We start from the raw sequence: 23,818 nt of genomic DNA on the forward strand, positions 1-23,818 counted from the left end.
GTGTTGCGTAGTGGTTCTAGCTTCCCAGTACGTACAATTTTGAAGCTAGTGATACATGACCGAAACTCATAGAATTTTGTAAATGGACACACTATTAAGCTGTTTAAGTAGTGGGATACTCTGTCAAATCTTGAAATGTTGTAAACATACCTTGCACATGCATCTGCCGCGACCCGCAATTTGTTAAAAGAACTGGCTGAAGCGTTGGTATAAAAAACGTCGGCAAGTATTATTAAACTATTTCCAATAAGACTTCACTTGTAACGTTACTTCTTCAAACTCCATAATACTACTTAACTTAATTTTGACACCTTCACCGTACTAGTACCAAAACTCTAATGATTGAAATTATTGGAAGCACTCTAGGGAATAGTAAATAAACCACTTGTAGAGCATCATACAGTTTGTAGCTGGCCGGAACACCACTAGCTGTTTCCGTCTATTAGAGTAGGGCGAGGCTTAACCTTTCGTTACTCGCGCCAGCTTCGATTTATAGGCATGATAAAACCTAACAGAATTCACTCGAATACTAATGTCACTTGGTGAAAAACTTATGAAACTTTTTCCACCGATTAAAAGATCTTAGTCTACGGATCAACTTTGCTGAAAACAGTTATTTTCTTTTTTGCTGGAATCCCGAAATATACCGAGATGTTAACTTTATCGCCTGGTTCACAGGCGTTGTACAAAATACAACAGCGCGAGTAACGGAGGGTTAAGTGCGATGTTTAAAGTTGTCATCAATTTTCATGAGATAAAAAGAAACACAGTAATAAAATATATTTTATATTGACGCAATAACTCAATATCTTCACATTCAACTATAAATCATGTGCAGTAATAGTGTTATGCAAAACAAATCCCTCTTTGATTTCGGATTAGGTGCCGAATCGCACTTTTACCCCACTAGCGGGGCAAAAGTACGAATACCGCGGGACAAAAGTGCGAAGTTCGAATCCATGAAATTAGCACAGCAGTAGCTAACAAAACGATAATATCTTCAATCTGCGATATGTTTTGGTAAGGAATATTCTCACTTTGCACCTTTCCTGTTTTCCGCTAGCGTACTGCAGCCTCCGTCAGATCGAAACTTTACCAAACGTGTTTTTTGTTTCACCAGTGAATAGACACTGTTTCCTTTCGGCCAGCATCTGTAGAGAACACAGTTTTTGGCAGATCTTCCATTTCTAGTATCTGTAATACAGTGCCTAAAACTGTATATAATTACCTATGCATTTTGCCCCGTTCATGATTCGCACTTTTGCCCCGTCCATGAATCACACTTTTGCCCGCTAGGCGCTTGATAGGGTTTGATCAAACTATGGAAAAGCGAAATATATTTTGTTAATTCTTTTCACTGCATTTTCAAGAGAGATATGTGCGAGATGTGAAATGCTGCTACAATTTTTCAACAAGCAATATCCTTCTGTTGATATCGTATTCGCCGTATAACGAAAAATTACATCAAAATTACTCTAAAACAACATTTGCACATAACTAAGCAACCATGCTTCGTAAACAACAAATGTTTACGATAGATTCAAGCTATTAAAGTTGTCACCAATATATGCCAAAGTAGTTGATTTACTTGGAATCTGCACTGATAAATCAGTGAATCGCACTTTTACCCCCATCGCACTTTTGCCCCTCCTTACTGTACATGTTTTCAGGACATGCTAAACGAATGACTACCTCGAATGAGGGACACCCGTCAGGTCGACAAAAATTTTATTCTTTGAACCATCTTTTGATAAGGGACTACGTCTTACGGCACGGTTTGGCTAGTTCCAAAAAACCTTTCCAGAAAAGTGGTCAGATTTTGAACGCTAATAGCTTAGCGGTTTCCCGATCGATTTTCATTTTTTGCTTCAATCGATCGGAACATCTTCTACGCGTTGGCCCAAATGAAGAACACTATTAATTTGTAAGTGTACACTATTGAAAAACTGAAATGATTGGAAAAGACGTCATCAAAGTTTGAACGTGTTTTTTGCATAAAAGTGACATAAACTCCCCATCCCAACAGGTCGAAAAATCTTTACGACTTTTAAACCTATATCAATTTGATATCTGTGCTTGGGAAGTACGTCAGACCGGAAAACCACCCCTTTTCTTCAACCGATTTAATCTTCAAGCATTGAGTCTAAATTTATATCCTGAAAGTTAAACGTCAAAGAAAAGTGAGCGGTCATCCTTTCCTTCTGCTAGATTGTATCCATATAGGTACTGCAAGAATTTGTTCGGAGCTGTTGTCTTGCACGGAAACAGGCTGAGGGGATATTTGTGCATGTGACGTATCGCAGCAATTCTCAAAGCGAGGAAGATTAGCGGCCCTTTTATCCGAGAATAGGTTTGATCGTTTCATTTACTGCTTTGCGTCAGTTAGTTGCTTGCAATTCTTTACCTTGTCTCTTTAGATTAATTTCTTTCGAAAATAATGGACAAGACAAGGCTGGAAGGATACGTAGTAATGCCAATGTTTACACTAGAATCTCGTTTTACGTCCATTCATTTTACGTGATTTTGTTTTACGTCACCTTTTCGAACGTTATTTGAATTAACGTCCTCTCGTTTTACATCCAAAATTTGTATTGACGTCCACTTTTTTTACGTCCAAAATTTGAATTAACGTCGTCGTCAAAAATCATTAGGTGGTTTTAGAAAATCCGAAATAACATCATTTCTTTTTACGTCCAAAATTCGAATTAACGTCCACTTTTTTTACGTCCAAAATTTGAATTAACGTCCTCTTGTTTTACGTCCAAAATTTGAATTAACGTTCACTTTTTTTACGACCGATTTTTTTTGTACGTCCCCCAATAGTGAACTTCAACTCACTTGTACGGTAACCAACGTATTTTGGACCCCCTCAACAGCTGTTCATAATTTGGACACTTACAGCAAAATCAAATGGAAGTGTCCAAATTATGTACAGCTGCTGATGGGGTCCAAAATAGGTTGGTTACCCTATACAAAGTAGCCTTGAATCATGCAACGGTATAAATGATATAAAAAAAAATTATCGACTTGCAAAAATTTGGACTTCTCAAGCTGCTTGATTTTAAGGGTTATTTTTAAACAAATTAGTATATCCCTCAACTAGTGAGAGATCAGGTATCAGCATCTTTGGCTCGAGCAGCACGTTCCTGAGAGATACATAGTTACTATATTCGGCAAAGTTGACCATTTTAGGTGAATTTGGTGAATCAGGTGACCCTAATAGGTGAATTTATGGTCAGCCTAATAGTGTAAGAAGATGCGCTATATTTTATAGATAAGCTTCCCTAAAGACACCGTTGTTGAAAAATTACGCATTTTTACGCAATAGCAAATGAACGTGTTTCTGTGGATCTAGGAGATAATCAGGCAAAATGGGCCGTATGTGACTTCTTCACAGCTCTCCTGATGTTCACGGTCTGAAATCGATAATATTCAGCTCTCCTGATGTTTTTCAAATGAATTGATATTAAATTAAAAGAAAAAAGAAAACTGATCCAATTTAATTCTACTATGTATATTTATTCTTGACAGATACGTATTTCGCCTATGACTTGCAGGCTTCCTCGGTGTCTGTTTTCGAACTCTACTAAGACGCTCCACAAACTTCAGTAAATGAATTGGTGCTTTTCGAGTTAGGTTTAATCGTTTTAACAAGGTTTTACCACTCCCCAATATTTTTTATGGTTGTATAGCATTCAATAGTACATTGAGCCCAATAATTTCGCAAAACAGTCCTGCTGGTTAAATGGAATATTTATATTAATAAATCACGGCAATCGACCTATTTTATGGTAATCTGTTCTACACAATCTTAATTACCACACTAGCAGCATTTCACTCAAATCAACACAGCAAATGCCAACAACGAGCAACCACTACAACGACCAACGTCAATGGTGAATTTTCAGCTGTGCCAAAAGTTTTCATCCTTCATCCTTGTCCGTCTCGTTCATCGAGCTGCTGCTCTTTCAGCAGTCCCTGTGGCTGTGGGTGGGGGTTGGGCTGGGTTGGGTTGGGTGGTATTGTTGTTGCGTTCGTAGACCAGTCGACACCACCTCACCCACGGTCGGTGTCATTTCAAAGATGGCCACACAACCGTTCAAATGCATCTCGTTTAAAGCTGTTTGTTTGTCGCTGTATTTCGGCAGTCTTTAGTGTAATTTCAATAGGAAACAGTGATTCTGTGTTTTACATTTGGTGTTTGTTTGATTTCTGCATTTCGAGTAACGTGCTTTTGCGAACAAAAGTCCTAATTTAGAATCGATCGATAATTTCCATCGTCGTACGCTTTCTGGAAGAGTCACGCAGCATCCTGCTGAAGGAGCAAAATGGAACTCGATGAATATCAGTTCAGTTTTCAATTAGAAGCAGTTCCCGCTGTGAAGGTGTTTGTGCAAAATGAGAAGATTAGAAGATAGTTAATGTAAACTAATAGAAAAAGGTGAAATAAGGGTTAGATGAGATACAATGAATAGAAGGTGATGTAACCTTTGAGAAAGGTGCAATAATCCATAGTCTTCCAGCTGTTTCTCCAACAGCGCTCTAGTATAGTTGATTAGTAATGTAAGAAGAAGGGACTAAAAGTTTACAAGATCCAACGTCTTCCAATAGTGCTAGGATCAGCAGTGAATAAAAATCAGTCTTCCATTTTGATAAGAAATTTGTTTTGGGTGAAAATGAAGAAGCTTTCACCAGCGGATAAATTCCGGCGCAGGTTAGCTGCTATGAAGAAAGCCAACAAAAGCAAGAAGGATAAGAATTTTTTTGAACATGACGTTCGCAACAATGACGATGGCAAAAAAGATTCCTCAAATGATGCCACACACGAAAATGAAGAAAATATTGGAGTCACACCGGATTCCTCAACCAATCCTGCAGAGCTAATACCGGAGCAACAGTCTAGTTCAACGTCTTCCGAATCAATCACGGAGCCAAAAATGAAATCATTGATACAGGTGAATAAACGTGCTAAAAACAACAACTATTTTTCAAAGCGTAAAGCCGCCGTGAATAATAATAAGAAGCGGTACTTGAAAAAGCTTCGTCGCTTGCAACACCTGCATCAGTCTCATCCGGCATTATATTTTCCGCCGAGATACCGACAACTTTCGTTGGGACTGCATCATGGAACGAACGCGAAACAGTGCTGCTGTCAGTGCGCATGTTCCCTAAACAACAATCACCCTCGTCTACACCAACACCCTCAGCAACATGAAAATCCTTTGCAACAACAGTACCAGCAGTCGAAGAGTCTGGCAGCATATCAAAACTCCTCGCAGTTCGGTTCAATATCAATAAATCCTCCGGAAAGCGAATCTCCTCTAATAGTTGTGGAATCACCTTCCGGATCCAGCAGAGGCTGCGCGCCACCGGAATTTGACTTTCAACCTTCGACCTACTACTTTCATCATCAACAGGACCCGCAGCAGCATCATTATCAAAACCAGTGCCATAAAAGCTACCATCGCCATAATCAGCTGCCGCCTCAGCATCGTCGGTCGCAGGGACGACACCTGACGACGCAGTGTCTTCCTCCAAGGCCTATTCCATCGCAAGAGTCCTCCTTCCGGACTGTGCCGCCGGCAGGTGCTACGGTACCGTTCTGCACGAAAGAGATGCACAGTGTGGTCAGGTAGGTTTGAAGTGAAAAAAAGCAATTAGCGCCAGGACTAACTACCGTGATGCGCTCTACAACTAATTTAGAAGTGATATTTTTTTCAAGAAAACAAGAAGCGCAAGATGAAAGTGAATTACATAGTGCGGTACTAGCTTCCTCTTTGATTCGAATTAAAATGGTGAAACTAATTTGGATAACGTATTTTGCTGGAACTTGCTCTCGTTTCATGATTTATGCTATCTTGTCTTGTATTGATTTTCTGGAGTGGTAACATTGTAACCGGTACACCTAGAATTGAGTTAAAATGGTTAATTTTTAAACGGCGTACCGTGTGATTATGTATAACCATTATTTCCTCTGTATTCCTACGTACGAGAGTTGGTATTTCATCGGACTTTACGGAATTCGTTTAGTAAATCATGGTTGCTCGCGTGACTGTTAAATTGACTGTTTAAATACATACCTACAGTTACTTCAAACTTAATTTAATACAAACATAACAGTGCTTTTGCTATTGTGTTTGAAAAAAGGAGGTTGCATGCTACATCTTTTTAGGCCGTTTTGGGGGTTCTCTCTTATTCAAATATAGACAAATTCTCCGGCACACGTAATTCATGCAAAGCTTGCATGAAAACCTTCACGCTAACGCTTATCATATCCCACACTGCTAATGCGCCGACAACATGCCTGTCGATAGACAGACCGGCGTTCGAAAGCGGAAAATGTTTCCGTAATGTTTCCTTTCTGCATCTCTCACCTCGTATTCCATTTTTCGACAGGCCACAACCGGAAGTGGTTCGTGGCTCGGTATGCTAATAGTTCCTTTCTCCGAACGACGTTTTGCATGTTGGGTTTTATGTTCCGAAGGAAGGATACAGAAACCGACAAACGTGCACTAGAGTCGCTTTTGAGGCGCTTTTTAGTTCAATTTTATACGAATTTGGGTACTCCACTATACATTCTTCCATCTTGGTAGCATTTAGGACAGCCTATTTAATTGTATTTATACCGTCAAATTATATAATTTATGATAAAATGATAATTTATAAACGTGAAACGTGGCTAACGAATTTTCTCTTTTGTTCTTGATTGCAGCGTTCGCGAAACTCACCACATCGCACAGGCCCAGCAGGAGAAAAACGCAAAACTAAGGGAAGCGTTCGGGATCTCCGAGTATTTCGTCGAAGGTACCAGCTTCGACCAGGACCGGAAGGCCAAGGAGGACCAGGCCAAATCGGAAGCGCTGCAGAAGGAACTGGCGGAGAAGGAGCGGTCCCGTGAAGCGGAGAAAGCATCCCGAAAGCGGTATGCCCTCGTCAGGACTCCTTCGCCGGAGAAACCATCGGCGTCTGCGTCGACAGCGACGGCTGAAGCCAATGGCAAAGGCCACCATCGGAAGCGAGCGGCGCGGGATGATGACGAACGCGGAGGAGAGGATGGTGAGGTAGACAGTCGACGTCGTCGTGAGGACGTAGATGATGATGAATTGCTAGACGGTGGGCGGAGAGATGATAAGAAAAAACGCAAGAAGAAGAATCGCGATACGTGAGTATACGTTATCTTTGCATTCGCAAACGGATGCTGCAAACGGGCAGGATGGAACACCTTTATCTAATAACAATTTTAATTGCTTTCCCAGGTCATCAAGTCCTGAGCGTAAAAAGGAAAAGAAGAAGAAGTCCAAGAAAAACAGGAAAGACAGGTAATTCAAATTTGATACATTAGACGTTCATGTACCTATAATACAATTGCCGCTACTTGTATTTGTCTCGTGTTCGGATGGAACGATAACTCTTACCGTGCTGTGTAAATTTTTCACACGGGGTTGTTTTACAACCCATCCAATTCTCAAATGTTTAGAAAATATAGTATACCAGATCTAATTAATCTAATTCGTATGCATGGTTTCCTGGGACTTATAAAAGCTTCGTACTTTAGCTAGTCATTTTTGCACTTTTCAAAACTCCTGGCTGTCGATAAAATTAATATTTATCATCTAGCTTCTATGTTGAAAGATCTGAAACTGAGTACCGTTCCATTTTGTCTTGTATGTGCTTACGTCGTGCTACGTGTTATGTGCGATAAGCTTCAATTAACTTACTAACCAATCGTTATCTGAGTAGTGACTGAAGATATTAATCGTTTCTGAATTTCTACATATAAATTGAACAGATTATTTACGATGTTTACCATGAAGTATTCTGTGTAATCTTTGTTATACATTTTGTCCATTCACTCCAGTCTGAAAATATGCAGCGAAATATTTCCGATACGATAAGAAACATGCTATAACATCCACTAAGTGATATAAAAAATCGGTTTTGTCTCACGAAAATCTTGTCGAAAATCATATAGTCATGTCCCTCAATAGTACTATATAATAACATTCTTCCTGAAGTCATAGTAATGTGCTTGAAACATTGTCTTTATCCGCTTACAAATACTCCACAACGACTGCAATGCTTTATTCATGGCTCGTGACCTTTCCAGCGCTGGTGTTTCGATATGGCAATCGTGGGCGCATTCGATTCTGCCATTACTTCCATCCGGGTAATTGGTCAAGATTTGAGTTTCCCAAGCCATTAAAGTTTAAGCCGCTCGTGACATCGGGGTTTTCAAAAGAACTCTGTTTGATATTGAATGACTTAGAAATGCATGCAACGTGGTGTTATCTAAATATTTTTTTAACAAAAATCGTACCTCAAATTTTGACAGCTTTGCTGCGACGCTTGTGAATCAAGTCCAACTGAGTTGTAATTTTGCACGGGATGTTTTTTTTTCCTGGAAATCAACACGGTTAAAGTCTTGTTTGAAAACCTGAAGGACGCTTTTTTCCCATATAAATTATTGGCGCCTGTATTTTGATTTTTGATCCATCACAAGGTCCGATTTTTGATCCATCGCAAGGTCCGGTGTTTTTTCTGTACTCCGCACTTCGTTCTTTTGCAGTTTTACCGTTGAATGAGGAAACTGCCTTTTTGCCCGTCGCCAAAAGCAAATTATCACAAATTGAGTTTGAAAGCAACTTATTGTCTCCTTTATTTAAATTTAATATAAATTTTTCTTGCTCTCCTATATAATTTTAATTTTAAATGTTTTAAGTCATATTCAAAAAGTGTGATAAGTAAATAGTTGTTTTTTTTTTCACTGTTCTGTTTGATAAATAACTTTATCAGATGATACTTGCATATTTGTAAAAGAACTTTGTGCTTTCAACCCTTTCAAGTTCTTGTTAACTTATCAAAAGGTCCAATGTAACAATTAGAGATACTCTTTGATTCTTCTCTCTTGAGTTTATTACGGAGATGCAAATAAAGTTGAATGCACCTGTATTCATTAATCAATTGCTGGCATAATATGCAAGCTATCATTAAGAAAACTTGCGTTGAAATGATTGATTAAAGTTTGTTAGCGAATTCGAATCTAAAGTTGCTTGTGCTGCGTGCGAAATTCGCTGCACCAGTCCTTCCCGGAAACCACTGTATTGTTATCGAATAAATGAGGAACATTCTGTTGCTAACTCGAATGCCAAACCCCCAAGTGGGCCACTTCGTAAGGGTATTTTTCAATTTGAAAGTAAGTTTTTGTTTCTGGCTGAATATGGTTTTGAACGGCCTCATTCCATTGGTAGCCCCAAGATCAGTATTAATTATTCGTATTCACCCAAAAATACGTTTAAGACAATGACAAGAAGTAACTTATAGTTTTTAGTTTTGCAAGCTACGTTGAGGGGGTCCATCTTGCCCCTGGTGATCATTTCACTTCGGCATGATGAAATATTTTAGAAACGTTATTCTCAAAAATGTCGCTTGAAGCGTACAGAGCCTAATGTTTAAGCTCCATATATTTTAGATGCCTTTACAGTATTAATCTTAACAAAATTCTACTTGCTCCTGGATTATTTTGATGGGCGTTATGGCGTAATGAAGGTATTAGCGGCATATCACTGTTTAAAACTAAATCTTCCTCATTGTTAAACCACTAACCATAATGTCCATAAGTCCAAATGTCCATGTTCTGTGTCCATATTCCTGTAGGGACATTGACCAGGCAAAAAATTGACTTATTATTTTGGTTTTTGCGGCCAGAGCCGTTATCGTATAAATATAAAAATATAAAATTCATATTGTTACTTAGGATTGTCACTGATTATCACAGTATTCTGATTATTGTGATATCGTCCAGTGTTTTTCTGTATTCCGCACTTCGTTTTTCGTAAAGAAACTGACAATAGCAATACTACACACAAACATCGTTTTCAGAATGTGTTTGAAGTATTTGAATCCTTTCTGCAGTAGAATAGGGTATATTCCATCTGTTTCAGGATATTTGTATGGAGAGAAGCTATTCACGGCCCACTCAATTGCTTCAGTCGTGACAAGTCTCCGAGCGAAAACCCATGAGTCTAAGCCACCTAAAACGCTTTTCGGATCGTTTCGAGCTTCAGGTTCTACACAGCCTGGAAAGTGACTATAAAAGAGACATTCCAGGATTTCATTGTCATTCGAACAGTATTCACCGTTCGAACTTCGAATGTTATTAACCTGATAATCTTTCGATTTTGACAGTATTTTATTAAGTCGACTTGCCTCGCCGAAACTGGAAACGTTGCTACAGAACCTGTGCCAGCTCGTGCGTGCTGAAGATCCTAGAGCCTTCGCATAGGCTTTCCGGGCCTGCTTGAAAGGTTCCACGCCATCCCTACAACGTCTATTCCAGGCTCTCCTGCATCGTTTCTTTAGTTCCGCGAGATGAGAGTTCCACCATGGTGTTCCTCTAGTCGTTTTAATAGTTTTTAGCGGGCAGGCTACTTCAAAAGTTTCCGCAATAAAAGATGTTGTGACATCTACAGCAACATCCAAGTTGATCGATGATTCAATCGTCGGTTCGAATCCTTGAAATTTCGTCGCCAGTTCTTCCTCAAAGAGTTCCCAGTCGGAAAATCTCGGATTGCGAAAAGTTGCAGCGTTCAAGGAGACACCCAAATGATCAAAATATATAAAGCAGTGATCAGATATTGGTGTCTCATTTGAAACATGCCATTGTGCCAACTCAAGACTGATCCTGTTAGAGCAGAGTGTTATATCTAACACTTCCTCTCTACCAGCTCGTATGAAAGTTGGACAATTGCCAATGTTGAGTATTTCAAGGTTGGTACTACTCAAGTATTCCGTCAAATCAGAGCCTCTCAGATTGATACCCGAGCTGCCCCTAATGATGAGATGGGCATTGGTATCACTGTCTACAATGAGCGGAAGCCCATTAGATTGGCAGTATCTCACCACATTTCTGAAATTGTCGCTGGGAGACGGTTCGTCATGTGGTAAGTATGCAGAACAGTAGACATAGCGCCTATGGACATCATCCACGACGAGCTCCACTGTAACTGCACAAATATCTCGAGTAGTCAACTCAGAGATAAGGCATGCACTTATTGACCTATGCAACAATATGCATGTCCTGGGCATCAAACGAGGATTTGTCATACCAGTTTTGCTGAAAGCAGCAAAGTTCTGGTTTCCAATAACCGTCGAATGAAAATACCCCTTGCGAAAATATGGCTCCTGAACCAATGCGATGGTAACAGAGCCATTAAAAAGTTTTTCGCGTAATTACAAATTTGCTGCCCGTTTGTGTTGAAGATTTATTTGTGCAACTCTAACTATTTGACTAGCGCTAATATGCACAAACAATCTCCAATACAGATCAGACAGAAAATTGTAAGCGAGGCCAATTATGTTGGCCATAACGCACTTGGCGTAATATCCATAAGGGAAATGGGATAGGATTCCTCTGTTGTTCCCACGAGACGCAAGGGACAACAAAGATCGGCCGTACCAGAGCCCCGCATGGCACAGTATGGGCAAGATGCCCAAAGCACTCCGTTCGCGACTGGCATGTTTTCACCCCTCCAGCCATCCAGTCATCGGCACGGAGTTACACCTTGACTTAGGGGCTCCTGATTTGCCGACTCTCACGGCAGGGTCAGGTCCCGTGGCTCAATTTTTGCTTAAATGTACAATTCGGCACCAACCGCCAAAGGGCACAACTGCGGAATGTGTAAACAGACTGATTGAGGATCTCTCTCTATGGTAATCCAGCAGAGAAAATAAATCTCCCTCGGTGTGCACACACCCCGCAGCAACGCCCTCCGAAAAACCGGTGCCGAACTGCGTTCCACCTTCTCTGTCTGCGTACGACAATCAAGATTGCGCACCACAAAGTGCGCAACTTTGGTTGCCATACCCCAGCCGGCACCACTGCCGGAGGTAGAGATAGGAGTTAGTAAACAGAAGTGATATATTTGCACAGGTTCACTCATTTGCCAGCCTTTTTCCGAGTGCAGGCGTTACGAATCGCACAGAAAACCAGTCAAAAAATTATTTGATATTATGAATTACAAATTTTTTTTAGAAATTACAATGAAACTGCATGAAATGTAAATATATACTTGCACATGTTCACTCATTTGCCAGCCTTTTCCGAGTGCAGACGTTACGAATCGCACAGAAAACCAGTCAAAAATACATATACAGTCAAAAAATTATTGGATATTACAAATTACAATGAAATTGCAACACTCTAGTATAAGACCAATATATTATACCGTATATAAACTGCCAGTTTTAAAGAAAGGGGAGGGGGGTGGGAGGGACCCACATGTTCTCTGCGACCACGGGTTCTCGAACGAAGTAATGGTTACTTTTGTTAATTGATCAAATAGGTATGCCCCCTAAGGATACACGCCCTCCATATATCTCTCCCTTGTTAACCCCAGAAACGCTACTGGCTATATAAAGGCTGTCCATTGACTACGAACTCATTTTTAGTTATTTCAGACCTCCCCGGGTTATTTTCGTTCACACTTTTTGTATGATGCGTTGTTTTTGGCCCCTAATAGTCCACTGGACGGCCCCATATGAACTACTTTATACTGATATTTATGTGTATTGTTTATAAACATGCTAATGTTCACCGTTTAGGTATTTACCTTAACTTCCAGTAAAATTAGGTTTCATTGTAACTAAACCATCTCTACGGTAGTTGTTAATTGAACAAATTAGTATATATTGACAGGTTTGAAATCAACCTAGTTCCTAAATTGTGTGCATACTGAGCTAAAGAACAAAAACATATGCTTTTTTGGCACAATCTCACCCCAGATGACGGTAGTAACTGTTTTAAAAAAAGAAATGCAATCTCATGACCCCTTTTACCGCTCACTTGAAATATAATGATCCATTTACCGCCCATATGGGTGCCATTTACCGCTTTTTATTGTTACCAAATAAATAAAAGCCGCGTTTTAACCCTTGTTTTCGGTTTGCCATTTACAGCAGAATAGAACGGTAATATAAATACTGTTGACTTAATTCGCATAATTTTTAGTAGAATAGTTTCTAAATAACCAAAGCAACAAATTCGCTTGAGCTAATAATTAATTTAGTCATTTGCACTCGGTCTTAATAAAGACGCGAACAAAATGTCGTTTTTCGCTCCTCACTATAAAGAATATTTATTTTGGAAATGAGCTTTTATAAATATAGTGGAAATTTATGTTTAATTCGAATCATTAAACATACAAAATTATTGTTTGCCAATAGTTTTTACAATAATGAACCATTTTAAAAAGGTATAAACATATTTTATTTGAAATGAGCGGTAAATGGAGCTGAGCGGTGAATGGCGACCTTGTGGTATCACACAAGAATAACTCTCGCTCGGTATCCGAAAACCACAGTTTTACTCACGTACTCGGCTAACCAATCCCTCACCCTCAAGTGCTTGTTTCAACACATTGCGTATTTAAAATTTGAAATTGAGTAGGTATAATACGCTCATAACTGGTGACAAGTATTCTACTGTCTACTAGTTTAGACTATATTTTTACCCCGATAATGGCAAAAACTTTCTTAGTTGAATAGCATATCTGCAAAGTGGCAAACCTAAGCAAGAGTTTTTATGTTTATTTAAAAAATTCAACTGCTTTATTTATTAACTCAAGCTTAGGTAATGCAATTAACATTCTTATCCTAAATAAGTATATTAAAATTGTGGAAAGTTTAGTTATTTTCAAGAAAACGATGGTACATTTTACAAAGGAGAGCATAAACTGTACCTAATGGGAAACAAATGCATATTATTGTATCAAAATGCAATCCGAAAAAACGAATCATCCCCAAATAGTTGTTTTATTTAGCTTTTATTCTCTCTATTAATTTCCGATAAACCAGCATTTTAATATTCTCAATTACTAACACTCACGTCTATCTACATTCTCGTTGTTATTTAACTTTTTTTGCCCTCAATCGCAAATCACTTATCTAAAAATACAAATACTTCCAAACCAAACAAAAAATCAAACCACTCAAAATCCGTTCGCAGTTGGTAAGTATGCTGTCAGCTAACATTAGTTTGTTGCCACTTCTTTTTCTGTTTTCTTTTACGTTTTTCTTTGGGTTTTATGTCATCATATCTTAAATTGTTTTCGTACGTTATAGACTAAAGCGATAATTTAAATCTCATGTGCGTTTTGTGTCGTGGCTCATCAGAAATAAGAGCGCAAATTTCTAAAGTCTTGTTTTCTTTTTCACTTGTACTAGTGTTATTTAAAGAAAAATCTTTTAATTTTTTAGTTTTAATTTTTGGTCAGTATTGATTTTTGACACGTAAAATTGGTTGCAATTTTTAGTCTTTTTCTCTCTCACAAGATATGCTCCCTTCCTCTCAATTTGTCATCCGAAAAGAGAAGGAAATCTTTCTTATTTTGTTCTTTTCTCTCTCCTTTTTCCTAAAGACAGACCAATATAACGAAGAAAATAAATTTAACATAAAGGAAAGGTAAAATCAATCATTTCTATACCGCTGCGACTTATCTCTACATAAGTATTGAACTAATCATTTTATCACTACTACCAACGATTTACTATAAATAGTGTTAAGTTTTCATATCGATTAACCGAAGTTTCTCGCCTCCTCTACTAAGTACTAACAAACCCTAAACATTTTGATCAGAAAATGTGAATCCGATCCGTAAATAAACTTTTTGCTCATAATCAAATTTTTTTCGTAATTTTTCGGAAGCAAATTTTCTTTCACCTACTGTGTTCAAAGGTTAATATTCTTTGGAATCAACTTCAACCATTTTTCCGTTCAAAATTCATCGCTTCATAGAGCAATGTTTTTTGACTGTGAATCAACGACAGTTACGGCAATTCCGTTACGATTTTGACTTTTTATTTTTTCAACCAAACCAAGTTGCGAAAGGTATCTCTTCTTCTCCGCAAGAGATCTATTTTCCATTTAGAAATTTCTTTTTTCTCTATTGAAAAGATTAACTAGGTAATAATGGTCTGTTCAAATGTTCTTTTTTTATTTTCCATATTATTTTGGTTTGGTGTAACCCAACTGACGACGCTACGAATCGAATTGTAAATGTATGTGTAGATCGAAGAAGAAACACTCAAAACGATCGGGACACCATCGAGACGACAGTGAGGATTCGGACTCGGACTCAGCCAGTTCCGGCGAGGACTCGGATCACTCCGACCGTGAGGGGGAAAAGCGCCATCGGAAATCCTCCCGTAAAGACAAGGTACGTTGCTAGGATAGCTGAAAGCCGGTTCAAACCAATGTGTATTCGAAGTTAGTTTCAAACAAGCTGCACTTATTATTTACCTTCGCCGAAGAAGCCAATTCGTCGAAAGTAACTCTAGTAACCGCCTTATCCCGAATTGACTTCTTGCTCGGCCGAATCGTCACGCCAAAATATGCTTGTTAGTGTAAAATACATCACAAAGCAATTCAAATGAATTAGATTCATTATATTTTCTTTTCTTCTCTCTTTTCTTCCTTTTCTTTGCGAAAACTGCAAAGAAAGTTTGCCAAGTGTAAATATCGACCAAATATACCGTTATACTAATCGAAATCCTTGTTGTGTGTGTATAGCTAACAACGCGAAACCAGATTTTCTAAGCTATCATCTCCTTTTTACAATGCGACATAAGGATTATGTTTATTAATTTCTTTTTGATTATCAACTTCTTCTCTCGCCAAATATTTAACGGGAACTCTATAGAAACCGATTTTAAAAGTCCAAGGTATTTTTTGTACTTTGTTTGAAAATGTTTTACCGCCAAAAAAATAAATGAAAATTTATGCATATAAATTTTATGAGTGACAAAACTTTTTCATTACCATATTGCGCATTACTGTGTTCTATACATTGCTTTGGTTCGATTCTTTTTTCGTTGTTTGAAACTGTCCCTCTGGTTCTGTTACTAAAGAGTTTAGCTGCTTGTTCAGTTTCTTGTACGCGATTGAGTACCTAATAATTTGACAAATATATCCTAGATTTTAATGAAACCAGTTAAGAGACCTTCCGACTTAAATTTGTTCTTCAAAATGTTTGAAAATATAAAAAAAGAAAGTTGATAAAGCTCCAAATCCTTCTCCAAAGCATCGAATCCAATCAAGTTCTCAAAGCGGATCCCAAGAACTTTGTTTACTATTGTATGTCAGCGACGCTAGGCTTACTTTGATATTTATTCCGTTGCCATGTTTACTACTTTATCTTCATTGTTATATTTTCTCTGGGTAAAAACATGATCTATTTTTTTTATTTTAATGTGGTTTTGACCAGTTGGCCATTCACCAATAAAAACGTGATCTGCCAATGCAAATAACATGTTTAAATATTCAATCGTTATCATTTAGCAATTTGCAAAAATTTGCATTGTCCGTGAAAGAGAGCTGTTTTTCATCTACCACGTCTGCCAGCGTCCGTAACCAGAGGGCATCTTTCAAACTATAACATGATTTACGTATTTTCTCAGTTTTTGTCAATGTATCTCGAGATAGCCAAATTGCCACAGATAATAGATTTGTTAAGTAAATTACTACTTATTGAACCAAGTGTTGAATAAAACTGGAACTAGGAATCCTGTTTCGAGACACCGTCTGTTGTTAAAAAAAACCAACCCTACACTGACCATTCTCACAGTTTTATCCGTTATGTATACCTACTAGCTCTGAGGAAAAACCTCGAAGGCCGCACCGCACAATTCCCACCTAAATAAGAAAAATCTCGATTTACATTGGACGTAAGTTGTACTTTTTTATTTGTATTTCGTTCCATTTTTCTTCGTTTCATGATTCACTGACAGATTATTTCATCAATCAAGATCAAGTTTAAAGAATTCAATTAATTTGTTTTAATGCGAAACCTTAGTTTGTATCAATTTTTACATACAAGTAAATTAGTACTTAGTGATTTAGTTAGAATGTATGATACAGGTTTACTTTTTCCATTCTAAGATGTCAATTTTTGTATTTATGCTTCCACCAACAGAAAAAGAAATCTTCTAAAAAGAAGCGAGCTAGGTCACAGTCTCAATCGCATGATAGGTATGTCTATTTGATTTTGTCAAACAAACTTTCAAGTTAACTGGGTCTTTCTAAACTTTAGTTCTTCATACAAGCATCCGGAACGTAGTAATGACAAAAGCGGTAATGCAAGAGAAAGAGATCGTCAAGAAGGTTCGAGTCTTAGCCGAGCTCGAAGTGATCGTCGACAGCATGAGGAAAGAGATTCTCACTATCCACCACAGAAGCAACGTGAACGAAACGACCATGGTGGTGAACGTGGTAGCAGAGTAGATCGTTCCGCAAAAGTTAGCGATCGTGGCGAACGAAGAAGTCGCTCCCGAAATCGTCGCCCACATAGATCTATCGATAGAGCTAGATCACGGTCAAGATCTGCTTCAAAGGAAAGAGATCGATCTTCATCAACATCTAGGGCACGTGAAAGACGTGGAAAGTCATACGAAAGATATACTAGAGATGCAGATAGATCGAAAGACAAAAGAAAGGAGAAATCGCCACCGAAGAAGTCAGAAAGTGATAGAAATAAGGGCAGAAATAAGTCTCGATCACGTTCAAGAACACCTACCAAAAGACGAGAAGAAATGAAGACAAGAGATCGGGTGCGCGAACGTAGCAGATCAAGAAGCTCGCCAAGAGGTGAAACTAAATCAAAAGAAAAACGTAGAAACCGCTCCAGATCAACCAGTAGGAAAAGATTGGAAACAAAATCAAATGAAAAGCGCCGTGAACCGTCGCCTTCCACGAGTCGTCAACGAAACAGGTCTGCTTCCAAAGAAAGGAACCGAAACAAATCAAAAGATCGTAAAGAAAATAAGAAACGTGATTCTTCACCGGAAGACCGGAAGAGACAACGAAGTATTACTCCTGCTAGAAAGCCGAGTGTATCCCCAGCAAAACCACGCAAGGAATACGAATCCGATAAGAAAGCACGCAGTCGTACTCCACGACGCAAAGAGCGTCCAAGATCGCCAACAGGCAACAGAAGAGCGCGATCCAAATCAACCTCCAACAGTCACAGGGAACGTTCGTCGAAAAATCGCAGAGAAAAATCCCAGTCTCCAATTGAGAAACGAAAGCATCGTTCAAAGTCGCCAGATAACAAACGAAAGAAACGATCAGAGTCCCCGATCGAGCAGAAATCTAAACATGCAAAGCCATCAGACAAAACTAGAAAATCTTCCCCGGATATCGCCAAAAACAAGAAAAGAACCCTTTCTAAATCACCAACAAGCAATAAAATGCGGGGAAATCCAGCACCCGCTGAAAAACATAAGCCTAATCGCTCTAGAACACCTAACCATAGATCAGCCTCGAGGACTCCACCGAGTAAGAAACGAGGTCATTCACCAAGTCCGCAAAAACCACAGTCGCAAGCTAACCGATCGCTCACACCGAGTGATAAGAAGCAGCCCAAGATGCCGGAACCGAAGCAATCTAAGAATGCCCGTAGTCGGTCGTCATCGGAGCGTTCTTCAGGATCCTCCACGTCGTCGGATCTCAGTTATTCACCAGCACAGCGAGACCCCGACAGATACCGGGACATACTTGATAAGCTATCGAAGCAAAAAGAGACTAAAACTTCTCGGTCTCCTTCTAAGGGAAAGCATAACTCGTCGTCTTCCCGCTCATCCCATTCTCCAGTGCAAGTAGCAAAACAATGCAGTCCTCCACCGAGCCACTCGCAACAAAAACAACCCCGGAATTGCACCCCATCGCCACCACCGGTGGTGATCCGGCAAGAAACCGTTTCACCGTCAAGGTCTCCATCGAGGAAACGTGAGCATGGAACACCGCCCTTGATAAATGCACAACCAACCACCAGCAAAAAAACAAAAGCTCGATCTCGCTCACCACCGGCGATAAAGAGACGTAAGGATGGCACACCTCCCCCAATTCCGTCGAAATCGAGCGATTTTAGACGATCGCCTCCCAAACCGATCCGAGAACCGACCCCTCCAAAGCACAGTGAACCGGATTATGGCAACCGGGCACGCACGCCCTCTCCAGAGGCGCCGAGACGAACTAAAAGCAAGTCTCCGAAACATTCACCCGCAAGCGATAAACCTAAATCAGCCAAAAAGTCGAAAAAGAAACCACCGCAGGTGGTCCAACCAGTTGTAAAGCTGCAATCGCCTGCTTCATCTTCGTCAGACTCGGACTCCGACTCACCTGATCAGCCCAATAAATCCGGCAAGAAAGATAGGTCCGACCATTTGGATGCGTTCCTACCGTCCTACGGGGACAATCGGGAAGACAAAGACCTGTGCTTACTGAAAGCCCTAAAGAACGATCTAGCCGCCAAAGCTAAGCAATGTTTGGAAAAGAAAAAATCCGTCTCGGAAATGTCCAGCAAGGGTGATCCGTCGGAGGTTGGCTTGCCACGGCTGGGCGAAAGTCGCGAACGCAGTATTCAGATTCAGCAAGCCAGAACCGCCGCCAATCTGGCGGCTGTCCACACGGTTAGTGGTGGCAGTGGTAGGGGAATCGAGTTCAGTACCGAACCACCAGTTGCGCATACACAGGAACCGTCCAAAAAGAAGGACTCTCCGATTCACAGTAACAGCAGCCACAGCGGTACCAGCAGTAGCAGCGGTACCGTCGAAGCAAGCAGCAGCAGCTGTCTCAATACCAGTCAGATCAAGAAAGATATTCACGATATTTTAACTACTGTCAGTGCATGCCGAATGGAGGACAACAAGAGCAACAGCGTTGCCGTTAGTCTGGCCAAAAGTACGATCTTAAGTGCGGTCGACAGCATTTTGAAGGAGAAAATATCCGGCGCTCTTGATGCGGCGGCAGCAAACACAAGAAAGTCTCGCAGTACGTCCAAATCAAGGTCCAGATCAAGATCCAGATCCCATAGGTATGTTTAAAACAAACGCAAATATTTAGGGAACAAAATAAAAGTGCTTTTTTGAACACCTCCGCAGATCCCGCAGCTACAGTAGCTCCAGTTCCAGTTCTCGCAGTTCCCGATCGCGCAGTCGCTCGTCTCGGTCACGCTCGCGGTCCAGCCGCGACAGCAGCCACTCTCGCTCGCACAGCAGCACGTCCCGCTCGCGGTCCAGAACTCCGCCCCCGCGTCGTTCTCGCTCGCCATCAATACCCCGGCGAGCCGGTTCACCCAGTTTCCTCGACAGGCGCCGAATCACCAGGTAGGTGTAAATTGCACGTTTGTTACTACAAGTTTCCCTAGGTTTCGAACTGATTTTTTTTCTACATGAATATTTTTATTTATTTTGATTATCGTTTCATTTCTTCTTTGGTTTAGCTCGAGAACGCGTAAATCGCGCGGTAGATCCAGCAGTAGCTCTAGCTATAGTAGCCGATCGAGTAGTTCCGATCGTTCCGCACGGAGGCGAAGGCGAAGATAGGTCAATCGATTTATCGCGCTAGATTTCTTCATTAATTGATGCGCTTGTCTAAGCACTTTACTACGTTTTCACAACATGCGAAACGTTGTCATAAGTTTTTTCAGTTCCATTCACGTTTTGACGGAGTGCTGGTTGTGTTGATTGTAGAATTATCTTCAGTTTATTTCTAAGTTCAAACTATATTTTGTATCACTGAATGAAGGCTTGGAAATGTAGCACAGTTTTTTGTTTGTTGTCCTGAAATATACCGAAATCAGTTGCTTATTATGAGTTGTTTGCATTGCTTCTACGGTAAGTTTGGTATTCTTAATGTAGTGTCCATATGAAGTGCCCTAAAACTACTTTAACTCAAAATGCATTTTACTTCTATTTGACTATTCTGCTTACACGGAAACTGACACAGTGCCCGGAAACGTCCAATTCCATATCGTCGTCCGACTCCGTCGTCGCAATCGAGCGGAAGCAGTTACAACAGCTGCAGCCGCTCACGATCACGAAGTCGCAGCAAAAGCGCTTAGTTGCATTTCACCGATCTCTGTTAAGTTATTTCCACGTTGTGAATGGAACCAAACCCATACAATTGCTGAACCTAAAACAAATGAAAAAATGTTCGATCCTTGCGACTGTCGTCGAGGTATTTTAAAATACACAAATAAAAATCAAAAACAATCAATCGTAAGCAAGCATCCCGCTCCCGGATGAAGGTATTAACAGCATTAACAGCAGATATTAGTAACAGGAATACTCATTAAGTTTCAAACTGAGTCTAATCTAATTGATCTCTAAAGTGTCCACTCTCTCTCTTTCTCAAATAATATCTTGAAGCTTGAATTAACAAATTTCTCCGTACTTACGCAAACTGAAAACAAGTATTTTTTTAATCAATCCATCATTTATCAGAGTTATTTTTATTTTTTGTTGAAGCTTAAAATGGTATTGATAATTAATTTTCCTCTAGTCATTTATTTAGGTGCAATGAACTAATATCGATTTTAATACTCCTAGTCAAGTAATGTCTAATTTATTTATTTATTTATTTATTTATTTATTGAAAAGTAACATTCTTTCTCCTAGTTTAAATCATATCACTCGGTAACAAAACTTTCCTTTCCATTAAGAAATACTAGCATCCAATGGTAAATACAATGTGATTAACAAAATATACTAACAACAAACGATTTTGCTTATATTCCGAAACCCTCTATTAAGGTCTAACAGCATTCGTGTACTAACGAAGTTATTTTATTATTGTTTTATTTGGTCGGCCACCAGCGCACCGAAAGGCTATTGGGCAACCTAGCTAGTGCAAATAAGGGGCTAGTGCGAAGATTCTACAGCACCGCCTAGTCGAGATTTGAGCATTCGACGACTGGCTTTGTATCGTACCTCGAAGCTAACTGGGCGGTTTTAAAGCTACTCATAATCCTCTTGAAATGCCAAACCTATTTTCTATCAGTTTACAAGTTTACAATTATTTCTGCTGTGAAGGTCTTTTAGAATTTCATTCTTCTACAATTTTCTTCGAATTTCTTTTATTATTATATAAAACAGGACGAATGCTACCAGAATGTCTTATGAACGAAAGCATCACGGTAGAATAAATACAAATTTGATTACTAAATGAATTGCGCACTAATACTGTTCCTAAAAGGGTCAGAAAGGGTTAAGCGGATCCACGAACAGAAACACTTATACGAAACATTTTGTAGTTATGTGAGTTTCCCTGCAGTATTAGGATCCCTCGACGGTGCAATAATTTTTTGGGCTGGCTTCTCTTCTACCAACCGAGAGTCGTATCAAGAATTTCTCTCTATTATCCTGGGTCATGAGATAGTCGTCGCCAGTTCGTTGATCGTCTCGTCACACGTAAGCCTGCTTCAGCCTGGTCGAGCCACCTAGAACGTTGGGCCTATCTATTTCTGATGTCGGTGTCGTTCTTGATGGCTGGGCCCACCATAATCTCCCAACTTTCGCCAGGTGCACGATGGGAATCACTCCAAATCAGGGCTGTCCTGCACTGTTTGCACCTGTTTTGCTTTTTTAAGGGGGCATAGTACTTTTTCGATTTAAAAAAATCGAAATTTTTTTTATAGATTATTTCGAAAGATTAACATTTTGACCATATGTGTTTCAAGTAATTTCGATGAATTCCAAAAATTGACAAAGTTACAGCTATTTGTACCGCGCATGTCTGGAGCGATTACACAGCGAATAAAAACTTCAACGTCGTTTTTCTCGAAACCAGGTTTTGAAAGTCGGTACCATAAATATCTCAAGAACGGCTGAAGCATTTCTCATGATTCTTTTTTTGTTTGAAAGTTAACAAAATTATCTAGTGTTTGACCCATCCTTTTTTCGATATTACAATTTTTGTATTTTTTAGAAATGTTTAAAGCCAATTTTTTCGGCTAAAAACCTTACTTTTATGTTTGAATGTCCGCCATTTTGTTATGCGTTCGAATTTTAAAAAAAGGATGGGTCAAACACGAGATAATTTAATATTCTTTCATGTCGTTTTGGAATTTTTCAATTCGGATAAGCCCCCCAGCGCCAATCCATGGTACCGCAAATCATGTTTTTTTCGAATGATCATGTTCAAGGAGCCGTAGGCGAGAGGGGAAGAGGTTCACATATGCAAACAAAACTGCAAATATTAGTATAAAGTGCAATGTTTAGCAAGCAATAAACCCGAATCGATTCGCTTTTCGCGTTATCGAGAAAAAAATATTTGAAATAAGGCAAAAAATATGGTGTAAAAAGTACTATGCCCCCTTAACTGTAACACCTCAGCCAAGCAAAATTCGAAAATGTTATGTATGGGGCATTTATAGAGTCAATTATTATCCATAAGATTGTTGAACTAAGTATTGTTCTATCTTAAGTATTTAGGGCGCACTCTCACTTCACACTGGGTGGTGTGCAAGGAGCGCTCTTGGGGCACATCCACAATCTGGTACCTATTTTCCAATGTCAAATTTTGCTTAGCTGAGACGGTACTGTCAAATAAACGTGAATTGAGTCAAAGTGATCGTGCCATCCCTGACCTGGCGTTGATCAACTTAATGCCGCGCTAATCACAGCAATCGAGCCTATCACCATTTTTATAAATAGGACAAACCACATCTTCCATCTATTCCACTGGTAGTTTCTCCTTTGCAGAGATCGGCCGGGAGTCAGTTTTTATCGGCAACTATTTTTCTGCTAACCAATCTCTCGCCGGATCTCTTCGAGATCGGGAGCGGGGACGAATGCTTTCGTTTGAAAGCACTCCTAGGTTAACTTCCGTTCCGTCTTCTTCTGTTCGAGGGTAGGGTAATCATCCGAGTCGATATCCGCACATCGTAAGAAGCGTATGTTGATGATGTTCGAGAAAAAACAGCCATCAATGAGACTATGTCAATTTGGTTCAATCAGGCTTCATTTTCGGGTTTTTGCTAAGTAG

General features: G+C 39.6%; 1 protein-coding gene across 1 annotated transcript in view; it reads left to right on the top strand.

Annotated features, from left to right (window-relative positions):
- The window catches only part of LOC128734422 (serine/arginine repetitive matrix protein 2), a 40,969-nt gene extending 20,381 nt beyond the window's left edge, over nucleotides 1-20,588 (top strand). Inside the window, exons 3-9 of the mRNA XM_053828621.1 lie at nucleotides 6,713-7,162; nucleotides 7,257-7,319; nucleotides 15,065-15,212; nucleotides 16,968-17,023; nucleotides 17,085-19,865; nucleotides 19,933-20,157; nucleotides 20,274-20,588. Of these exons, the coding sequence (XP_053684596.1) occupies nucleotides 6,713-7,162; nucleotides 7,257-7,319; nucleotides 15,065-15,212; nucleotides 16,968-17,023; nucleotides 17,085-19,865; nucleotides 19,933-20,157; nucleotides 20,274-20,376 (3,826 nt within the window). The 3' untranslated portion in view covers nucleotides 20,377-20,588. The remainder of the gene's footprint in view (nucleotides 1-6,712; nucleotides 7,163-7,256; nucleotides 7,320-15,064; nucleotides 15,213-16,967; nucleotides 17,024-17,084; nucleotides 19,866-19,932; nucleotides 20,158-20,273) is intronic.
- Nucleotides 20,589-23,818: the final 3,230 nt, after the last annotated feature.

Source organism: Sabethes cyaneus, chromosome 2 (genome assembly GCF_943734655.1).
Source record: "Sabethes cyaneus chromosome 2, idSabCyanKW18_F2, whole genome shotgun sequence".
NCBI classification, from domain to species: domain Eukaryota; kingdom Metazoa; phylum Arthropoda; class Insecta; order Diptera; family Culicidae; genus Sabethes; species Sabethes cyaneus.